The 20,003-nt window shown below is 44.0% G+C and overlaps 1 protein-coding gene across 1 annotated transcript in view; it reads left to right on the forward strand.

Annotated features, from left to right (window-relative positions):
• The first annotated feature begins 18,759 nt into the window (after positions 1–18,759).
• The window catches only part of ADIPOR2 (adiponectin receptor 2), a 28,063-nt gene continuing 26,819 nt past the window's right edge, over positions 18,760–20,003 (forward strand). Inside the window, exon 1 of the mRNA XM_056846165.1 lies at positions 18,760–18,971. Within this exon, the coding sequence (XP_056702143.1) occupies positions 18,804–18,971 (168 nt within the window). The 5' untranslated portion in view covers positions 18,760–18,803. The remainder of the gene's footprint in view (positions 18,972–20,003) is intronic.

The following is a 20,003-nucleotide window of genomic DNA, read 5'->3' on the forward strand; positions in this document are numbered from 1 at the left end:
CCGCCACAAAGCCAGCAGCGCGGTTTCGAAAAGACACTCCTGCGACAAGAACAAACACGTTCAGCCACGATGCAGCTTTCCCCTTAACGCACGCTGTGTCCCCAAAGTAAAAAACAAATAAAAGGAAAACAAAACTCCTTCCCCAAAACTCAGGGCGAAAAACGCATGGGAGGTTTTGCCTCGGGTTGGCTGCTCTCTAGATGCCCATTTTCTCCATCTGAATTCTCAAAACTCTGCATGGGGGACTGACTGTTGAGTTTGGAGAATTTGGACGGGAAAAAATGTGCATTTAGAGAGTGGCAAATCCAAGGCAAAAACTCCCATGCGTTTTTCGCCCTGAGTTTGGTTTGCCCTTCCTTTCATTTATTGTTTACTTTGGTTACACAGTGGGTAGCCGTGTTAGTCTGTCTGCAGTAGTAGAAAAGGGCAAGAGTCCAGTAGCACCTTAAAGACTAACAAGAATATTCTCTGGCAGGGTATGAGCTTTCGTGAGCCACAGCTCACTTCTTCAGATACAGCTAGAATGTGAACCCATCTGTCTTTAAGTAGAGGAGAGTGAATTCAGACAAGCATTAGTATTAGAAAAGGGCAAGAGTCCAGTAGCACCTTAAAGACTAAGAAAAATATTTCCTGGCAGGGTATGAGCTTTCGTGAGCCACCGCTCACTTCCTTCAGAGAAGCGAGTTGCACAGCGCTACTGACGGAAACACCTCCGCCAACTCTCTTCCCCCTCACAAGGCAAACACTACATCTCCCAGAATGCACTTGGCCCCAACGGCCCTCGAAGCAGGCCGACCCGCCGTGGCTTGCGCGTGCGGCCCAGGACGGAGCTGTCCCCATTGGCTCGCGGAGACTCGTGCGATGATGACGCTCCGGGGCAAAGGGGAGGTGATAAGGTGAGGGGGGGGAGGAGGAGGAGGGAGGAAGGGAAGGCGGGCGCGGCGGAGAGAAGGTGGAGGGGGTGGAGGGAGTGGGATTCCCGGAGGCGCCGGCGTCACCGTGGGGACTCCCTCCTCACCTCGGCGCTGGGCACGGGTGGACGAGGTCGTCAGGAAGCGACAGGTGAGAGGAGGGGGTGGGGGGGTATCTCTGGGGTTTGGAACGTGGGCATCTCTGGGGGCAGGGCAGTGGGCCCCTGGCCGGCTGCCTTGCCCAAACCTAGGCCTGCCCCCCAGCTGGGCAGGGGAGCCTTGTGGTGAGCGCTCTTCGCCAGCAGCGTGGCGGGTCATACTTTCCCCTGGGCGGTGACCTCGAATTCCTCACTTGAGCCTCTCTTGATGGGGGCTGCTGCTGCTGCTGCTGACCTTGGGCAAGTCACTTATCGTTTCTTGCGGCTCGGTGGAGGTAGTGAAAGGGGGAAGGGAGTAACTTTTTAATATTAATATACTGCTAGTTATACTGTAGCCATTTTCTCTTAACCGGAACGGGAGCCCTTTTGCAGCGAAACAAAGCCTTGTGGTGTTTGCAAGAGACTATCCATTGATGCCACGCTAAACTTGCCTCTAAAGATGCCATGAAACTTTTTGTTTTCCTTTTCACCTGTTAACTTGTTTTAGTTGTGCGATCTTGTGGTTTGTTTGTTTTCGTATGCTGGAGTGCTGAGTGACTGTCGTGTTTCAAGAGAGTGAACAACTTTTCCACAAACAACTCTTCTGTTCTCCCCCTTCTCTCTCCACCTAGCAGACTAAAGTAACTAAGAATATGCCCTGTGTGCTTATGTATTTTTTATCTATACCTCTGGATAGCCATAATTTAGAGCAGGCTAGGAGATTAGACAATTTTGCAATAGGTCTGGCTTCCCAAAGGGTAACCGTGCTCAAAGGAAAAAGAAGCTTATAGGGCAATGTCCTATGTGTATGGGGAGGCTCAGTGGTAAGAGCATCTGCTTGGCATGCAGAAGGTCCCAGGTTCAATCCTTGGCATCTCCAGTTAAGGGACTAGGAAAGTAGGTGATGTGAAAGACCTCTACCTGAGACCCTGGAGAGCCACTGCAACAATACAGACTTTGATGGACCAAGGGTCTGATTCAGTATAAGGCAGCTTCATGTGTTCAGTACTTGAAGGGCTCTCTTGAGGAGGTGAAATGTCACGGGGTTTAAAGGCTTCCTGCCTCAATTCAGTTGAAAGATTCTCCCTTGAAAAGTGAGCCGTAGAGTTAATGCTCTAATATTGGTATAAGAATGGAGGAAACAGAATGCATTCTCTGCACTAGGTATCCAGTGAATAATTTAAGTAGTCTATACAGCATGTAGTGTTGCTGGACGGTAGTAGTAATACCTGGGTGGTAATAATTTGAAACTCATGAAATAATACTAAGTCATATAATTAATCCATGACCTGGATGGCCCAGGCTAGCCTGATCTTGTCAGAGCTCAGAAACTAAGCAGGGCTGTCCCTGGTTGGTATTCGAATAGGAGACCTCAAATGAAATACAGGATTGCTTCGCAAAGGCAATGGCAAACCACCTCTGAATGTTTCTAGCCTTGAAATGGAGTCGCCATGTCGGCTGCGATTTGAAGGCAATTTTCACCACCAGTATAATTAATAATATAAATTCATAATACAATAAGTATAAAAATACTAAGGGGTATAATTAGCTACTTAGTCTAACAGACACAGTGGTTAATTTTAATTTAACACTTAGCCTCAGGCTTCTTGGGTGAGAGTTATAATAAATTAACTACTTGTGTTTCTCTTGTAGGCAGGAGTTACAATTTATATACATTTATGCCACTTATAAGTGACAGCTGTTTGCAACTATTTTGTAACTTGATTCTTGAGCAAAAAAAAGTTCGTTATTTGGGACTGAGGGTCCCTTCTGAGAAATCTGAATTGCCATGAGGTTCCTCAGAATTGTGTGCAAGACTAAGGCTGTATCTTAATGAATTCAGTAGTGACTAGTGAAGACTAGTGAAGTATGAAGCCCAAGAAAGTGCTGTATACATGATCCACTACGTCAATCAGCTAAAGATAAGGGCAGATTCCATTGGGCAGAGAGGCAGTATATTGGCTTGGCACTGTAAGGGCTACAGTAGTGTACAGTTACTGGTAAACATATGGGCAGGATGGTGCTATAAATGATTTATTGAAGAATGGTGTCTTGAAGGATTGTGGCAGAGACACTTGTCAAAATGTTCACCTTATGGTGGGCAGGACTCAGGAGGGATATCTGACATATTGTATTGCAAGTGTACATGCTCATGATTCTCAGAAGCTTAGTTCTCACTGAGGTGCTGAACATGTATTTGAGCTGTATCGTTTAAGAATGCAAGTGGAGTTTCACATGATTAAAAAAAACCCTGCTGGGTAATTTATTTGCTTTATTTATACCCCTTTTATCCCCAACTGTGACCCATAGCTAGAACCATTCTCCCTAACATGCTACTGGGGGGGGGGGGCAGGTTGTGCAGGGAATGATTTGTATGGTGGAGCATTCATTTGCTTGAATCCTACCTGCCATGTGAAGTGCTAAAAGACAGGTTGCATACCTTAATGCGAACCAGCTAAAGCATAAGATGGGTATCACTGAAGAAGTACAGATGTGCTGGGAGGGAAGGCTGTAAATCTCTCTTCTAGTGCTTTCCAGAAAATGCTGTCTCCCAACTGCAAGGAACATTGTATGTCCCAGGTCAAATAATTGATGTCAGAAACAAAGGTTTTTGCTTCTCTGGGATCCTTGCCTTTAAACATAGGTGCCTTGATGGCTGTAACCAGTCCTAGGTCGAGAGAGAATGTTACCAATGAATTAACACCTAATTTAATAAGCACGTGATGGCAGCTTAAATGTGGCAAGCTCTTCACGTGCAATGGCTTGCGGTGTGGATCTGGTGCTTTTTTGCTACATCACTACAATCACTTTGGATGATTTATATTTAGATAATTATCACTGCTGTTTGTGAGTCAGGATTTAATAACACATGAGAAGCCCCGAAGTATTTAATAACACATGAGAAGCCCCGAAGTTTTGTAGTTTGGGGAGACTCATGTTTGCATAATTTGAAGGCGTCTGCCATACAGTGGTCCAACATAATCTAATGCTTCAGTTCTGAAGTATATTGACTGGATTCCAGTATCACTTTAGTAACGGGTTATGCTTACACTGCCTTTCAAGCTGCTTTTAGTTTTGAGGAGGGAGAGAAGTAATGGGGTGGGCTTGCTGGTTTAGGAAGCTGCAGTTCCTTACCCAGTGAATGGTAAGAAGCGGTCGGAACAGTGAGGCTGTACTTGTTCCTCTACTAGTGCTGTTTTTAGCTCAGAATTTTACTCTATGCTGGCCTTTGCTTCTTCCCTTGTTCTTCAGGCAAGAATTGTGTAGTATGGGCATCCTCAACCTGTTTGAGCCTGTGGGCACCTTTGGAGTACTGACACGGGGTGGGCACAATCACAAAATGTCTGCTGCGAAGCATTAGGGAGCAAGGTTATACATTACTCGAATAATAACTCTTCAACATTTCAGGTAGAAGCACTGAATAACATCTTAAAATGAACACATTGTTTAGAAATATTTTGTTGCATGCACTTAGCTAACCTTTAATTGCACAGTGAAGATCCTTGGGACTTTATTTGTAACTCTTGTAGTAAGAACCAAGACTCGAGAATCCAGTTTGACCTATTGACATCCCAGAGTAGTTTCCTTCACATCTTGGTTTCCTTGACTTTCATATCTGGAGACAGTGGACACACACTAGTAAGATTCTTGATAACTAGACAGCCAAGGCTGACTCCCAGGACACAGAATAGACTGTGAAAGAGCTAATCTGTATTGGGTTAGACTAGTATAAGCAACTGTTTTTATTCTTGGTTTGAATTATTGATCAGTGGCTGTATTTTGGTCTAGATTTAATCTTCATAATTTGTCTGTGCTTGTTAAACCTTGGCTATGTCATCAGTGCAATGTGCTGCTAAGAGCTCCATTTCAAGTCCTGATCTGGAGTCCTTGCACATTTTTTAAAGAATTCCCCCAAGAGAAGTATCACAGAATGTGTTAGCAATTTTACATTGAACTATTTAGATGCCTCTTTGGCTTTGCCTCTTTCTCTGGTGATTGGTATGCACCCCCCACCCCACCATCTTTGGTTTGGCAACTGTACATCTTGCTAAGGAGGAAATGTAGAAGCCTACATGTTGAAGAGGAACCATGAAAAAAAGGAAGTATGAACGATTAATGCCTCTATCACCCCTTTTGTATTAGGTACAGAACTGTAGCTTCTGACATCTGGCTTCTTCCTAAGCAGGTACTCCCCTCTTACATCTCTTTAGCATACTGTGAACAGATAAGCTTCATACATATGGTCTGGTCTGGCAAGAAGTGTACTTACAAGCAACTGAATCCTCTTCCCTTTCTTGACTCACAAAATAAATGCTAGTCCTTAAGTTGCCATAGGATTTCACTGTGGCATCTCTTCAGTCACGAAACAAAAACATTTGAAAAGCCATTTCAGGCTTGTGTAGTTGCGTAACTTCGGGTCAGAAGCCACATTCATTCTTCCTTGCTGCTGATGTTAGCCTTAACAGCTGACAGACTGAAGATTTCATCACATTTTGTTGATGTTTTTAAATTTGTTTTTCTTGTTAAACTATCTACATGTAGGAAATTTAAAAGAGGGGAGAGTAATACTGTTAAAGATACAAGTGACTTTGTTTTGCTGTCATAGCTATATAAAGTCCAAATACCTGGACCAATGGTTGCTTAGTGGCCTTGTTTGGCAGTAACTTGAGGCTGTGTATCCAGGGACAGAGACTATTACACAAGAGTACATAGAAAGCAGTTTGCTGGCAGTATTGAAGCCTTATTGGGCAAAGGTTGGAAGGAAGGTTTGTTCACTTCTTGGTTGCATAAAATTGTGGACACAAGCTTGTCCCACATTTTTAATTTGTTTACCAAAGTGTACATAACTGTACATGTTACCTCCCTAAGTTCTCTATTAAAAGAAAACAGGAAAGTATCACATTCACCTTTGAAAATAATCTGTAGAAATAAATTTACAAGGGCAACCTTGCTGTTTGGATGAGAATTCACACACACAAAAATAAAGTTCACTTTGGCCAGCCAGCATGCAATGTCCCATTCAGAACCTGCGACTCAGCCATCCTGTGTCACATGCATTTGGCTTGTGGGCCATTCCACTGCAGATTCTAGTCCCTTCTCTTCGAGATATTTTCAACCCTTTGTTTCCATAGGTGTCCCCTTTAGCCTGCCATGTATACTTTTGATTTCCATTTTAAATTAGCCGAGTGAAGTAACAGAGCACAGAATTAGAGTAGAACTTACTTTGTTGTGGTCTTTTTCATCCCATGGGCTTGGACCAAGTACCAAGATCTGATTATTAAAGGTATAATTAAAGGTATAATTATAGTGCCTAAACTGCCTTAATTATTCCCTATATTTCACCACTCTGAATGTACTGATGCTGGATCTCTTTCATATAGTCCTCAATTGAGTAAGTAATTTACAGTGCAATTCTAAACAGGATTACTAGTCCTACAGGACAGTTTTTTCCAGATGAATGTACTGGATGCTGGATCTCTTTCATATAGTCCTGAACTGAGTAAGTAACTTATAGTGCAATTCTAAACAGGATTACTAGTCCTACAGGACAGTTTTTTCCAGCATTCCTTTCATGTTATAATTGAGTGGGACCATGGCCTCCATCTGTGAGCACAGGACTTAATAGAGACTACAAGCTTGGTGCATTGCAAAATACAGGTTCTAGGTAAGAATATGTATTTGGGGAAGGGTCCTGGCTCAGTGGTAGAGCCTCTGCTTGGCATGCAGAAGGTCCCACGTTCAATCCCCGGCATCTCCAGTTAAAAAGGCAAGTAGGTGATGTGAAAGACCTCTACCTGAGACCCTGGAGAGCCACTGCCGGTCTGAGTAGACAATGCTGACTTTGATGGACCGAGAGTCTGATCCAGTATAAGGCAGCTTCATGTGTTCAATATATACTCAAGTCACACTTTTTATGTCAATTTTTTTCTACTCACTTATTTTAGCTGGCCTTGAGATTTAAATATATCACATGTGATTGGAGTTACGTAGCCATAGAACAAATAGGTGAACTGTAGCACAAGGTTATAAATCTTGTATTGGATCAATCTTTCCTGTTGAGCAGGTTCCACATTTACAGCTTGGTGAACAAAACAAGATGGGCCCTGTCTTCATCTTTGTTATTGCAGGAAATGACTTTTGTGCAATGTGTTAATTTGGGTAGCATGACAGTTATGGCTTAACACTTTCGGACTGTGTTACTGGTTTTACAGTGGTGTCACTTTTAATGACAGTATTGCAAGCAAATGTAGTGAAGCAAGGAATCGTGGAGTTCATGGCCTGCCAAAGGTTGATTTGGAGGTATAGTTCTATGTTGAGGAGAGTGTTGTTACAGGCCGACTATGGAGGAGTCTTGCGCAAAATGTTAGAGGATAAAAGGGGAGTTGGCAGCCACTTTTTGTGTGGTATGAATTTAGACAGGTGCCTGATCATATTTTGCTTCTTTCTCCCACACAGAAATAACTTCCCATAAACTGGATTAAAGTGGGATGTCCTGCCTGCGTTCCATTTGTCAAGACAGTGGTAGTAAGAATCTTTGTGGATTCCACTGCAGGGATGCGTCTAGTATATAACATTAGAGCTCTGTTTCAATCGCTTATATCTGAGGGTTGATGTGCCATGCTTTAATTTCTTTGTCTTTCGCCGAATAATTTTTTAAGACATAGGCTGTCATCTTAATTTCTTGATCTGAAATCCTAAGAATCATTAACATGAATTAAGCTTGTTGAAATCATTAGAATTTACTTCCAAGTAAACATGGATAGGTCTAGGTCAGTCTAATAAAAATTATGGCTAAGATCACTGTGCTCTGTGTCTCCATCTCCAGAGGTTAGGCTGGACATGGCCAGAGGCTGGGCCTTTTCAGTGGTGGGACCTTGCCTGTAGAAAGCCTTTCACCATGAGGCTTTGTGCCTACCCTGCTATTTTAGGTGTCAGGCCAAAACATTTTAAATCCAGGCTTTTAACATTTTTATAGTCTGCTTCTAGCCTGAGAACTGTTTTTGAGATTCTGTGTTTTATGCTCTGGCCAAGTTTTTAATTCTGTATTTTAAAAGCTTATTAATTGGAACTTCAATGGCTTTTGTTTAGTATGTCTGTCTCTGTAAGCCTTCTTGAGCAGGTTCTCTTGGGATAAAATTTCCAAATAAATAAATGGTGTAAGCTTAGTAGCATTTGTAAAATCTTCTCAGTTTTTAAAGCTTCCTTATATACAGGAAGCTTTATAAATGAGCTGATTTTACAGGTGAAGCCTGATTTTGCCAGCTTGGCCCAAGGTTATCAGGGCTTGGGAGCTAATCAGGGTTGGCCAAGGTCAGTACTTGGATGGGAGACCACCAAGGAGGACTGCAAGTTCCTATGCAGAGGAAGTTGATAGCAAACCACCTGTGCCTATCTCCTGCCTGGATCACCCCCTGGAAGGGTAGGGTTGCCAACCTCCAGGTGGTGGCTGAAGATCCCTCACTATTACAATTTATCTCCAGGTGACAGAGATCAGTTCACCTGGAGAAAATGGCCGCTTTGGCAATTGGACTCTATAGCATTGAAGTCCCTCCCCTCCAAACCCCACCCATCTCAGGCTCCACCCCCCAAAATCTCCAGGTATTTCTCCAGGTATTTCCCAGCTCAGAAACCACTATATTTGGCCATTTGAGTGATGGGAGGAGCTTCCCCCTATTGTGGTGTTCATTTGTTCCATCTTGAGCTGCTGCTTGGTAGATAGACATCTCAGTTTTCACAGTACATTCATTTATGTGACACACAGATCACTTGCCTTCATTTGACCTTCCTTCATGGCCATTTTAGCCACACAAAATGTTTGCTGGGAAGTTAACAGGACACCACTCAACAGTAATTAAACCTAGATTGGCATAATTTCTCGCTGGTGGTCAGTAAACATCTTTATTTGAATGGTTAGTCTCGGTAGCTTGAAACTGTCTTCATCCTATTGTTTTGTAATAGTTCCTGTTCAGAGTTATGGTGGGACCAAGTCACTTTGGGCTTAACGTACTTTGCTAACAGGTAGACTACTGGGCTCTAAAAACCAGTTCTGTTAATGCCTCCATATGATGGCTGTATGTGGGGTTTGTCACCTGAGACTTGTGAATAGAAACCTAAATTATATCTGAGTCCTATTCACGTGGATCCATTTATGAAATCAAGATAGGGGTGACCAAACCCCTGTTTAACTTCCATGCTGAGGCACCTGTATGACCCCTCTTAAAGCCTTTCATATGAGTTACATCTGATACAGTACCAAAAATGTCTACATTAGATTTTTTTTTTTTTGCTTACCTACTATGTAAATTTAAGCCCTTACGTTTGGTCAGTCATATTCATATATGTCTAATAATTTACCATCTGCTTCGCTAACTGAGGGGAACCAGTTCTGGGCTTACTGCCTGTAAAACATCCAGGCCTTCTGATGGTGGTCATGGCCACTGTTGATATCCTTGCTTTTACTGTGGTGGTTACTTAATGCTATAACGTTAGCTCCTGGGATTCTTTATGCCAAATTTAAATCTCTCCATTATGCAGATCATGTATTTGTGCTAATAGCTGTCTAGATCCTTTTCTGGTAAGCCTTTTGTAGCAGTGAAACAACATCTGGTTGCCCACTCCAAGTGGAGGGGCCATGGCTCAGTGGTAGAGCATCTGCTTTTGCATGCAGAAGATGCCAGGTTTAGTTCCAGTTAAAAGGCTTAGGTGATATGAGGGGAGGTGTCTGAGGCTCTGGAGAGCTGCTGCCAGTCAGAATAGACAGTACTGAATTTGTCTGACTCAGCGTAAGGCAGGTTCGTGTATCCAAAAAAAATGGATGTTAAACATAAGAACATAAGAAAAGCCCTGCTGGATCAGACCAAGGTCCATCAAGTCCAGCAGTCTGCTCACACAGTGGCCAACCAGGTGCCTCTAGGAAGCCCCCAAACAAGACTACTGCAGCAGCACCCTCCACAGCACCCAAGATAATAGGCATGCTCCTCTGATCCTGGAGAGATGTTGGACTAGATGCCCGCATGGTCTGGCCCGGCAGGGCTGCTTTTGCATTCTCATGTTCTCGAAATCTGCATTTGTCCATCTTCTGAGATATTTCAAGCTGTCGGTATATTCTGGAAGTGACCACATTCTTTAAACGGTTGGCTGTGACTACAGTGTCACTTCCTGACTGTAGATGTCTCATGACAACGGCTTCAACTTGAAGCTTCTGCTCAGGATGCTTAGCATGTACCTTGGCTTCGATGCAGAGTTGACAAACTTGTGTAGCAGAAGAGCCCTGTGGCATGACAGGAAATTGATTCAGCCACTTGATTCTTTTTCTGTCTTTGTGGGTTCGAATTCAGAATTACGCTGCTCATACATTCCTCAGAGGATTTAATGCAGTTGCCTGTGTCTTTGATTAAGAACACAAATCATTATTTTGCCTTCTGTTTCTTGTGTAAAAGGTATAGGTATAGCATGCACGTGTAACTGCAACTGAATTTTTCTCTTTTTTTTCTTACTACCATGAAAATAGGCCTGGAATTCGATTTCGTCAGACTAGCACAGCTTGAAAGCACCATTGTGAATACTGTCTCTCTGGGAAGAGTAGTCTTTCACTAAAGCATCCAGTAGGTACTAGTTGCATTTTCCAGGTTATTTGGTATGGAGTAACACAGTAAATGACTTTCAGGCTAGAGGCCTGCAAGGAACTGCAGGAGGGGGAGCAGTTATGAAGTCACACTCAGTTCACCCAAATTTCCCTCTGTGCGCTCTTCAAGGGCTTGGGCAGGCTAATTCTCTCCTCCCCCCATTCCCCCCACACACTAATGCTCAGCTGCTCTCAACATTCCACCTCTTTAGAGCATATTTAGTTCTCATTGGGGCAGTTTTTTATTTCTCCCCCCACCCCGGTCTCTTTTGGTTTAAAATACTGATCATATTGTTTTTTCTGTAGCCTGACTAGAGCTAGCATAGTTAAGAGTGGTGGTTTGGAGCGGTGGAGTCTGATCTGGAGAAACAGGTTTGATTCCCCACCCCTCCACATGAGCCGTGGAGGCTAATCTGATGAACTGGATTTGTTTTCCCGCTCCTACACATGAAGCCAGCTGGGTGACCTTGGGCTAGTCACAGCTGTCTTAGAGCTCTCTCAGCCCCACCTACCTCACAGGGTGTCTGTTGTGGGGAGGGGAAGGGAAGGTGAATGTAAGCCCGTTTGAGTCTCCCTTAAGTGGTAGAGAAAGTCGGTATATAAAAACCAACTATTCTTCTAGGTAGAAGCCTGTACTTTGTATTTGGGTGGCTCCTTTTGCAGTTTTTGCATGAAGGCTGAACATATTATCAGATACAGCGATAAAGCAGAGTTGATTTATGGTATTGTTCAGGGGCTGTCTTAGGTAACATATGGCCATAACCTGACCTGTGTAAAGGAGAGACTGTGTTTAAGAAGAAACTCACTTGATTAGAGTTGTATTAATAGTAAAAGAAATAAAAAGCTTTTGTAACATAAGAACCAGACCTAATTTAACTATCAAGGCCATTACTGCTTGAGCTACTAGTAGCTCCACTAGACTTGAGATCCATTAAGAGCTGATGACTTTTTACTTTAAGAGGTGTTACAGGGTAAAGTCCTGTTTGCAGTTATGATGAGTGAATTTCAGGCTTAGGGGCGATCTACGACGGATACATCTAATTACAGATTATAAATTGGTGGCAGATTGCTGCTTCTAAAGATCCCTAGCCTCATAAATCCTTGTCAAGAGATTGAAATTTTCGAACATGCAATAATTCAGTTTCTGGAATGACCTTTTCTTTTGTTTTGACTCTTTCTGTGTATAATTAGAACAGAGACTATCTTGGCAATAGTGGCATCAGTCAACCTCTGATTTCTGTTTGGCAAAGAGCTGGCATTCGTCTCACCCTTTCCCCTCAAGCCCTGTGAGCTTATAAAGCTTGATTGTGTGATCCGAACATTGCAGATGAGTAGTTAAAAGTTCAGTGCAGGCGCTGCAACAGTCTTTCTAAATTTAGGGATCTGATCAGAATTGTTGACATCTTGAAGCAGGAGTTTGGAAGGGGAAGACAGCAAAGATCTGTAGGATTCGGGGAACCGGAGCATCCAGCATCTGAGGTATGGTTCTAGTATGGTGGCTGGCTTCTCCGCTCCTTCTTTACAGCATAACTTGACTCTTGCTTGAGCTGGTTCCGTACCAGAAGGCTAGGGGAGAGATGAATAAGGTCTTTTTTTTTAAAGGGCTCTTTATAGAGTGAATAAATTGCAGTTGTGGATAGACTTCAGGCCTCATCTGGGATGGTTTCTTTCCCCAACACCCAAACAGTTTTGGCATTGTTTCAACATTGTATTTGAAAGCAGGCGGGAAGGTGGAGGGTGGGGATCTCCATTGCAGCTTCACTGAGTGAGGTTGTTCAGAGAATCTGTAGGCATTTCTCCTTTGGCTTGTGACAGAGTTAACTCCAGCATCCTCCTGGAGCGTTTTCACACTTTGTTTTTCCTTTAAATTGCAAGGCTCTTTGGGCAGGGCTTCAGTGTTCTGTACAGCATGTGGCTCATTAGGTGATCAACACATTATTTGAGCTGTTGCTGGAAATGTATGCCTTACCTTGTTATTAAAGTCAAGTATCCTTCAATAGTAAGCCTGGGGACTGCCTTCATACCTCATCGTATGGAGACCAGCGTGAACTAATTTATTTGAGGGATTTTAGATCAAAAACGGCAGTCTTATAACTATTCCTGCAGTGGTCCCAATTCGCCAGGGCTTGGATGTACTGGTAATTTGCACAGAGGGAACGGACTTCGGTCTGCGGAATACAACACTTGCCTGCTTCCAACTGCAGCCCCCAAACGTTGCTGTTGGGAAACGGGACCTGCAGAAACAACATGAGCAGTAAATTGGAGATCTTCAGCAGGAGGAAATCCTCCATCGGATCCAAGCCCATATCTGGATTCAACCCATCTTATAAAGCTTTTTTTCAAGAGCTAACAGAAAGCAGTTCATTTATCTTTCTAACCACTATGTACGATACTGTAATAATTTAATGAAGTTATGTTGAGATAATCTAGTTATTCAGCTGCCCAGAACTGCGTATGAACTTGTTTCTGTGTGGGAGGGGGAGAGGCCATCTTCTTTTAGGGACGACTTCGGAGAGGAGAAGAACCAGGCTGCATGACTGACTTCACCAGAAGTGTAGTTTCATTTGTAGTCCTGCTCTTTCCTAAATGCATGCTGATGCTTAAAGCTAAATAGCTTTTTTATGAGGGCTTTCACCTGTGTAAAACCAGAGTGCCTGAAGTAGACAGATACTGGTAGGCCCTGCCTCTGAACGTTTCCTCTAGTAACACTCCGTTTTGCAACCATAACCGTCATAATTGGGCTGCTTAAAGTGCGTTCCTTTGCCTTCATCCCGTGATGCTTATCTCAGTATGAAAAGCAAGTACGTGCTAAAGTTCAGATGACATTGCTCAAGGATTGCACTGCTCGGACTGTGATGTTGTGTCAAAATGGCACATGTGGTGCACCCATGAATACAGAGTCTGCATTAACCTCTGTGGCCTTGTACATTTAGCATAGTGATGCATTCCTCTTCTGTGCAAACTCTTAGCCATCTGAGAAATTATATAAATTGTGTATCGATACTGCTTGCGTGACTTTGCCATGCTGTTTTCTGGAGCAAATTCTGTACATTTGCATGCCTTATTTGACCTCAAAGTATATCTAAGATTAGCCCCAAATCACATGAAAGAAGGAAAGTGTATTATGTCAGATTGCGCATGAGACAGGTCTAGTAGATAATTCCTCTTGCCTTCTGCACCACTGCATATGTCTGGTGCAAATACTCTACAGACTTGAAGCTGCCTTATACTGAATAAGACCATTGGTCCATTGAGGCAAGTATTGTCTACTCAGTATTGTCTACTGTCCTTACTTGGATCATTTGTTTGCTCATGTAGGTTATTAGGATGTCTAGTCAGTTGAGTCTGAATATAATTGTGCTTCCTATTAATGGTTCCTGGCGTTATTGCCCATCATTAAAAGGGAGTGGGGGAGCCAGATATTCATTTCATAAAGCTCATTAAAGCATATCCTTTCAACCATATAGGCACACTTGTATAAGGATATACTAGTCTTTTCTGACCTCTGTTCCATGAACATGTGTGGCGTAATGCAACTTTTACATGCCCATGTGTTACAGCAGTTCTTGAAACGACTATGGCACATGGCAAAGCAATTTCTGGGACTGGATATCTGCAGTGCTAAAAAACAGTATTTATATATGTATTAGCAATAACCTTCAGTGTGTTATACTAGCTCTGGCTTGGATGCAAAGCGGTAGCTAAAAAGGCAAATGGGATCCTGGGCTGTATCAACAGAAGTATAGTGTCCAGATCATGCAAAGTGGTGGTATCGCTTAACTCTGCTCTGGTTAGAGTATTGTGTTCAGTTTGGGGCATTGCAATTTAAAAAGAATGTAGATAAGCTGCAACGTGTCCAGAGGAGGGCAACAAAGATGGTGAGGGGTCTGGAGACCAAGCCCGTGAATGCACCAGCAACTTACCTCGCTATTTACACGCGTCCAGTACGAAAGCATCCAAGACGAGTTTAAATTCCTGTTCTCACCGCGCCGCCTTTATCCACTGCATGTGATAAGCCGGGATCAACGGGCTCCCACGCATGCCCAGTCGGTGCTCAAAGCAAGAGGACGGCGATTGGTACAGAGTCCATTAGGGAGGCGGGAGGAGTGGGGGGGGGGTTGGCTGGCAGCAGGAAGTGGGCTGGCAGCAGGAAGTGGATTCAACACTGATTGCATGTTCCCACTTTAAGCTCCGGATGAGAAAGACACTTCATTTTTATACTTTGCTGTATAAGCGGATCCTCTTACTGTGGAGAAATTGTGCTCTGACGCTTTGGAAATCCTTCAGTTGAGAGTAAGTGGGAACATGCAAGGAAAGTCCGCAGAAGTCGGCGCCGCAAACGCCCAGTGCGGACATGGCCCAGGTCCTATGAGGAAAGGTTGAAGGAGCTGGGTATATTTAGCCTAAAGAGGAGAAGACTGAGAGGGGATATGATACCCATCTTCAAGTACTTGAAGGGCTGTCATATAGAGGAGGGTGCCGAGTTGTTTTCTGTTGCCCCAGAAGGTCGGACCAGAACCAACGGGTTGAAATTAAATCAAAGGAGTTTCAGTGTAGACATTAGAAAGAATTTTCTATCAGAGCGGTTCCTCAGTGGAACAGTCTTCCTCGGGAGGTGGTAAGCGCTCCTTCCCTGAAGGGTTTTAAGCAGAGGTTAGATGGCCATCTGTCAGCAATACTGATTCTATGACCTTAGTTCTATGACCTTAGGCAGTTCAGGAGAGAGAAGGCATCTTGGCCATCTTCTGGGCATGGAGTAGAGGTCACTGGGGGTGTGGGGGGGAGGTAGTTATGAGTTTCCTGCGTTGTGCAGGGGGTTGGACTAGATGACCCTGGTGGTCCTTTCCAATTTTATGATAGTGTGAACTAAACACAGCTCATGGAAGAGGACTGTGCTGCCTGTCCCACTGTAGTATATTGATCCTTTTAAATTTTCTCGTGCAGGTCAGGGAACATCACAAACATTGGTGTGTGTGTGTGGGGGGGGGTCTGCAATAGGAGGGGTTTAATCATCAAAAATTGCCTGCCCTATGCCAAAGTTGGTGTTCTAGTGGTTCCTACTTGTATGATAGTTAAGAGGTAAATACAAGTTGAGACCCTTCAAAACATCACCCTTCTGTATACTGATGACTGTACAGGTCTGCATCCTTAAGAGCATGATAAGTTTCAAAGCTGAGCTATGCGGTGTGTGGTGAGGCACAGTAGAAACTGCCTTTTAGTGCAAGTGCTGGGGCAGTTCCCCCCCCCCTTTTGGCTTAAAAGTCCCTCAAAAGAATTCTCAAGTACCGGTTGGTCGCTGGCTACATATTGCCATAATTTTAAAGGTGCCCAGGTAGCCATGTCATATCTGAGTATACAGCTGGATGCAACTGCAGAATCTGACTGGCCCTTGAGTTTCTTTGCATTTGGTCTGAGTGCTTCAAAATGCACGCTGTCTGCCTGTGCCGCCTGCTATTCAATAGCTCAGCAGCTGTGTGTATCCCCAGTTTACAGGTAACAAAGGACCACTGCTGGTGACACTGATACTCTCTGCTGGAGATTTGGTGTTGCAGAAGTCTCTTTGTTAGCAAAGTGTTTGTCTTCCTTATGGATGAAAAGGAGATAATCTGCATGTTCTCATTGTTAAAACAGGTTAAAAGACTGTTAAATATGTGGAGTTCCCACCTCTGCAAAGACTTGGGTCTTCCTCCCTTCCATGGTTCAGATGAAGACCCATATATTTTTAAAAAGTTGTTGGGGTTTAAAAAATATGTAAGTAGGTATGAACGGATTCATCAGGTCCTTCATGGGGTCTTCGTCCCTCATATCTGCAAGACGGCCTCCCTCCCTGTTCTCTGCCACAACAGCTTCGCTTATCCCAGCATGGCCTTCTGCAGGAACCGTTCTGCAAATTAGCAAAATCAGTAAACACCCGACTTTGTGTTCTCTGTCGTAGCCCCCACCTTGTGGAATGGCCTCCTTGATGAGGTTAGGAAGGCTCCCACTTTCCGTGCTTTCCACAGACTATGCATAATGGAATTATTCAAGAGGGCTTTTTTTTGCACAGGTTAAATAGGAATGAACTACAGTGAAATGGTCAGAAAGTTGCAGTGGTAAAGGGATAGGGAATATGGCCTGTACTACTTTATTGCTATCTACCACTCTCAGTATGCTCCAGACCAGGTAGTTCTACACCAGTTAATATCATGTTTAAAAGGTTGTGCTTTGTTTCAGCTTTGTTTGAGATTTGTCTGTTTTCAGGTTTCTGTAGTCGAAATCCCATGAACTTGACTTACACTATGTACTCTGCCTTAAGTCTCAGTGAGAAAAGCATACTATCATTAACTGAATAATAGTGATCATTGTCATTTTCCCTTTAGCTAGTTAATTGATTAATCTTGTATATGAGGCTTCCCTACATCCAAGATGGTCTCCTTGCCGTCTGCAAAGGGCCCACCGGCCCCAGAATGGGGAAGCAAAGGGGTCTCTGGCACCCAGATCCGCTTCCTTCCCCAGCTGGCTTTCCACATTTTCTCCCTTCCCTCTCCCCCCGCCCCCGGTCTGAGCCCAGTCTGTGGCTTCCTCCCTGCTTAGTTGTGGGTGCCTTCCCTTTTATAGGGTTCCCTGGCCCCATCCCCACCTGCAGTCTCCTTCCACTTGGGGGGCTACAAAAGGAAAGAGAAGCCTTTCCTGCCTCTTACTCCGCTGCCGGTCTCCCTGCCCTGCACCTTCCTCTTGCTGCTGAGGGTTGCTTCTTTGCCTCTCCCTTTCTGGCCTTGCCTTCTGACCACACCCCTCCCTGTTTTATTCTTGGCTATGTCAAAGCGATCGGCCTGGGTCCCGGCCACCTCCCTTCCAGCCTTCCTCGCACGGGTGAGTCTGGGCCCCTACTGTTTTCAGCTCGGTCAGCCGGGGTAGGGTCGAGTTAGGACCGGGAGTCGGCTCCGAACACAGTATATTATTAAATACTCAAAACAGGTACCTTTTAAAGCACATTAATAAAGCCTACCCATCATCATAAGAGGCTGGTATTTTTCCCCCATTCTAATACTTTAACATACCAGAACCAAAATAGCTTCAAAACTAAGCAGCTGTGCTCTCGGCTCCATTGAAGTTTTGTCCTCCACCCCTTTAAAGCATGTGAGTAAGCTGCAAGCTTTATTTTCTATGGATTTTTTTGTGTACTTTTGGTTAATGTGTTCTGTAGCAAAGCTTGCATGGTACAGTTCAGGGGGTGAAGGGGAAGGGTTCCAGGGTGTGCAAGTTCTGAGATTAGTCAGCTGAGGGCAAGATGTTTTTCTCTCAAACTTTAATCTAGTTGTTGGTTCTTTCTCCCTTGAAGGAAGAATCTTTTAACGTACACCTCTTTCTCCTTAAATATGTTAGCGGCACATGGACGCTTTAAAGACCGATCCAACTGTTAATCAAGATGCAAGGTAATGGTTATGAATAATAGTGAAGTATCCAGCGTGTGGTTCTGTGCTACATGGTTAGTATCGGCATTTTTAAATTGGGTCATCAAGGAATTTCCTTTAGTTGGTTCTTGTAGGTTATCCGGGCTGTGTGACCATGGTATTTTCTTTCCTGACTTTTCTCCAGCAGCTGTGGCAGGCATCTTCAGAGGAGGCATCTGAGTAACACTGAAGGACAGTGTCTCTTGGTCCATGGTCTTGGTATTTTCTTTCCTGACATTTTGCCAGCAGCTGTGGCAGGCATCTTCAGAGGAGTAACACTGAAGGACAGAGACACTGTCCTTCAGTGTTACTCCTCTGAAGATGCCTGCCACAGCTGCTGGCAAAACGTCAGGAAAGAAAATACCAAGACCACGGTCACACAGTCCGGATAACCTACAAGAACCAATGAACTCTGACCGTGAAAGCCTTCAACAGTAATTTCCTTTCACTTGACCTTGGCAATGCCACAAACATTTCCCATAGCAGATTTTAGCTCTGTTGGACTGCAAATTCTCATCTTGCAGTCATCTTAAATGTGGATCTCATTGCATTTAACGTGAATAGCTGTCAGATAAGTTTATATGATCGTTATGTCGCTGTGTGTATTAATGTTTGCCTTATTTGCTTTCCAGAACCTGCCTTTTACTGCTTCTTGCCCAAGAAAACAACAACGTTCCTGGAGAAGACCCCTGGTCTCATGAACGGACCAACGGATCTCGGGAACGGCAGCATTCTGGAGCCAGTCCTCCGGCTCAGGAAAGAACATGTGCCCAACATTGCTGGGCCAAAACGCGATGATAGTGACAAATCTAGTGAGCCAGGGCCCCTCTTAGTGGAGCCGCCTACGCCTTCTGAGCAGGAAAAGGTAATAACCGGTTTTCTAAAACTTTGGCATGAATTCTACAAAAGCTTCTTATATTGAGAATTGGAATGAATTAGTGATGACATCATTGAACACTCTGGTTCATGTTGCCTTGTTCCCCATTACCTGAAGCTCATGGTGTGTGGTGTGAGGCTTACATCAGGGACTGGCTTTAGGATCTTGTCCTTTTGAAAACTTGGTGGTAAGCAAATAGGCTTCCAACTGAAAAGCTGCTAGCCTCTTGTGGTTTTTTGTTTTGTACAGGTCTTCAAAGCACAGGAAACATTTTTAATTGTAATGTAAATTACATTGTGAAAACAATAAAACCAACAAGGTGACTATTTGGAAAGCAGGAGATGACATTAATGCTTAACCAAACAACTTACATTCTGCAGACATGATGGGTACATCAAAGTCAACCTAAGAAGAAGAGTTGGTTTTTATATGCCTACTTTCGCTGCCACTTAAGGGTGAATCAAACCAGCTTACAATCATCTTCCCTTCCCCTCCCCACAACAGACTCCCTGTGAAGTAGGTGAGGCTGAGAGAGCGTGACTAGCCCAAGATCACCCAGCTGGCTTCGTGTGTAGAAGTGGGCAAACAAATCCAGTTCACCAGATTAGCCTCCGCTGCTCATGTGGAGGAGTGGGGAATCAAACCCAGTTCTCCAGATCAGACTCCACCGCTCCAAACCACCGCTCTTATCCACTACACCACGCTGGCTCTAAACTCTCTTGGTACCTGCAAAAAGACCTTATTGGATGGAAAGAAGGCATAGAGGGCAGAATGCTTTTGTATGAGAGAAGGTACTCTTTCAGATATTTTGGATCTAGGATAGGAATGGTTTTAGGGATTAAAACCACTACCTTGGATTTAGCCAGAAGCTAATGTAACCGGGAATCCCTAACAGTCCCACAATATTCTAGACTAGGTAAAGTCCTCCATCTTCAAGCAAATTAATAGTAGTTGAACCAAAGGCTCCCAATGCCCACAATATAGCATTGAGGTCTTTGTTTTCAGAAAGGGGTCAAAGTT

This window comes from Euleptes europaea, chromosome 3 (genome assembly GCF_029931775.1).
Source record: "Euleptes europaea isolate rEulEur1 chromosome 3, rEulEur1.hap1, whole genome shotgun sequence".
NCBI lineage: Eukaryota > Metazoa > Chordata > Lepidosauria > Squamata > Sphaerodactylidae > Euleptes > Euleptes europaea.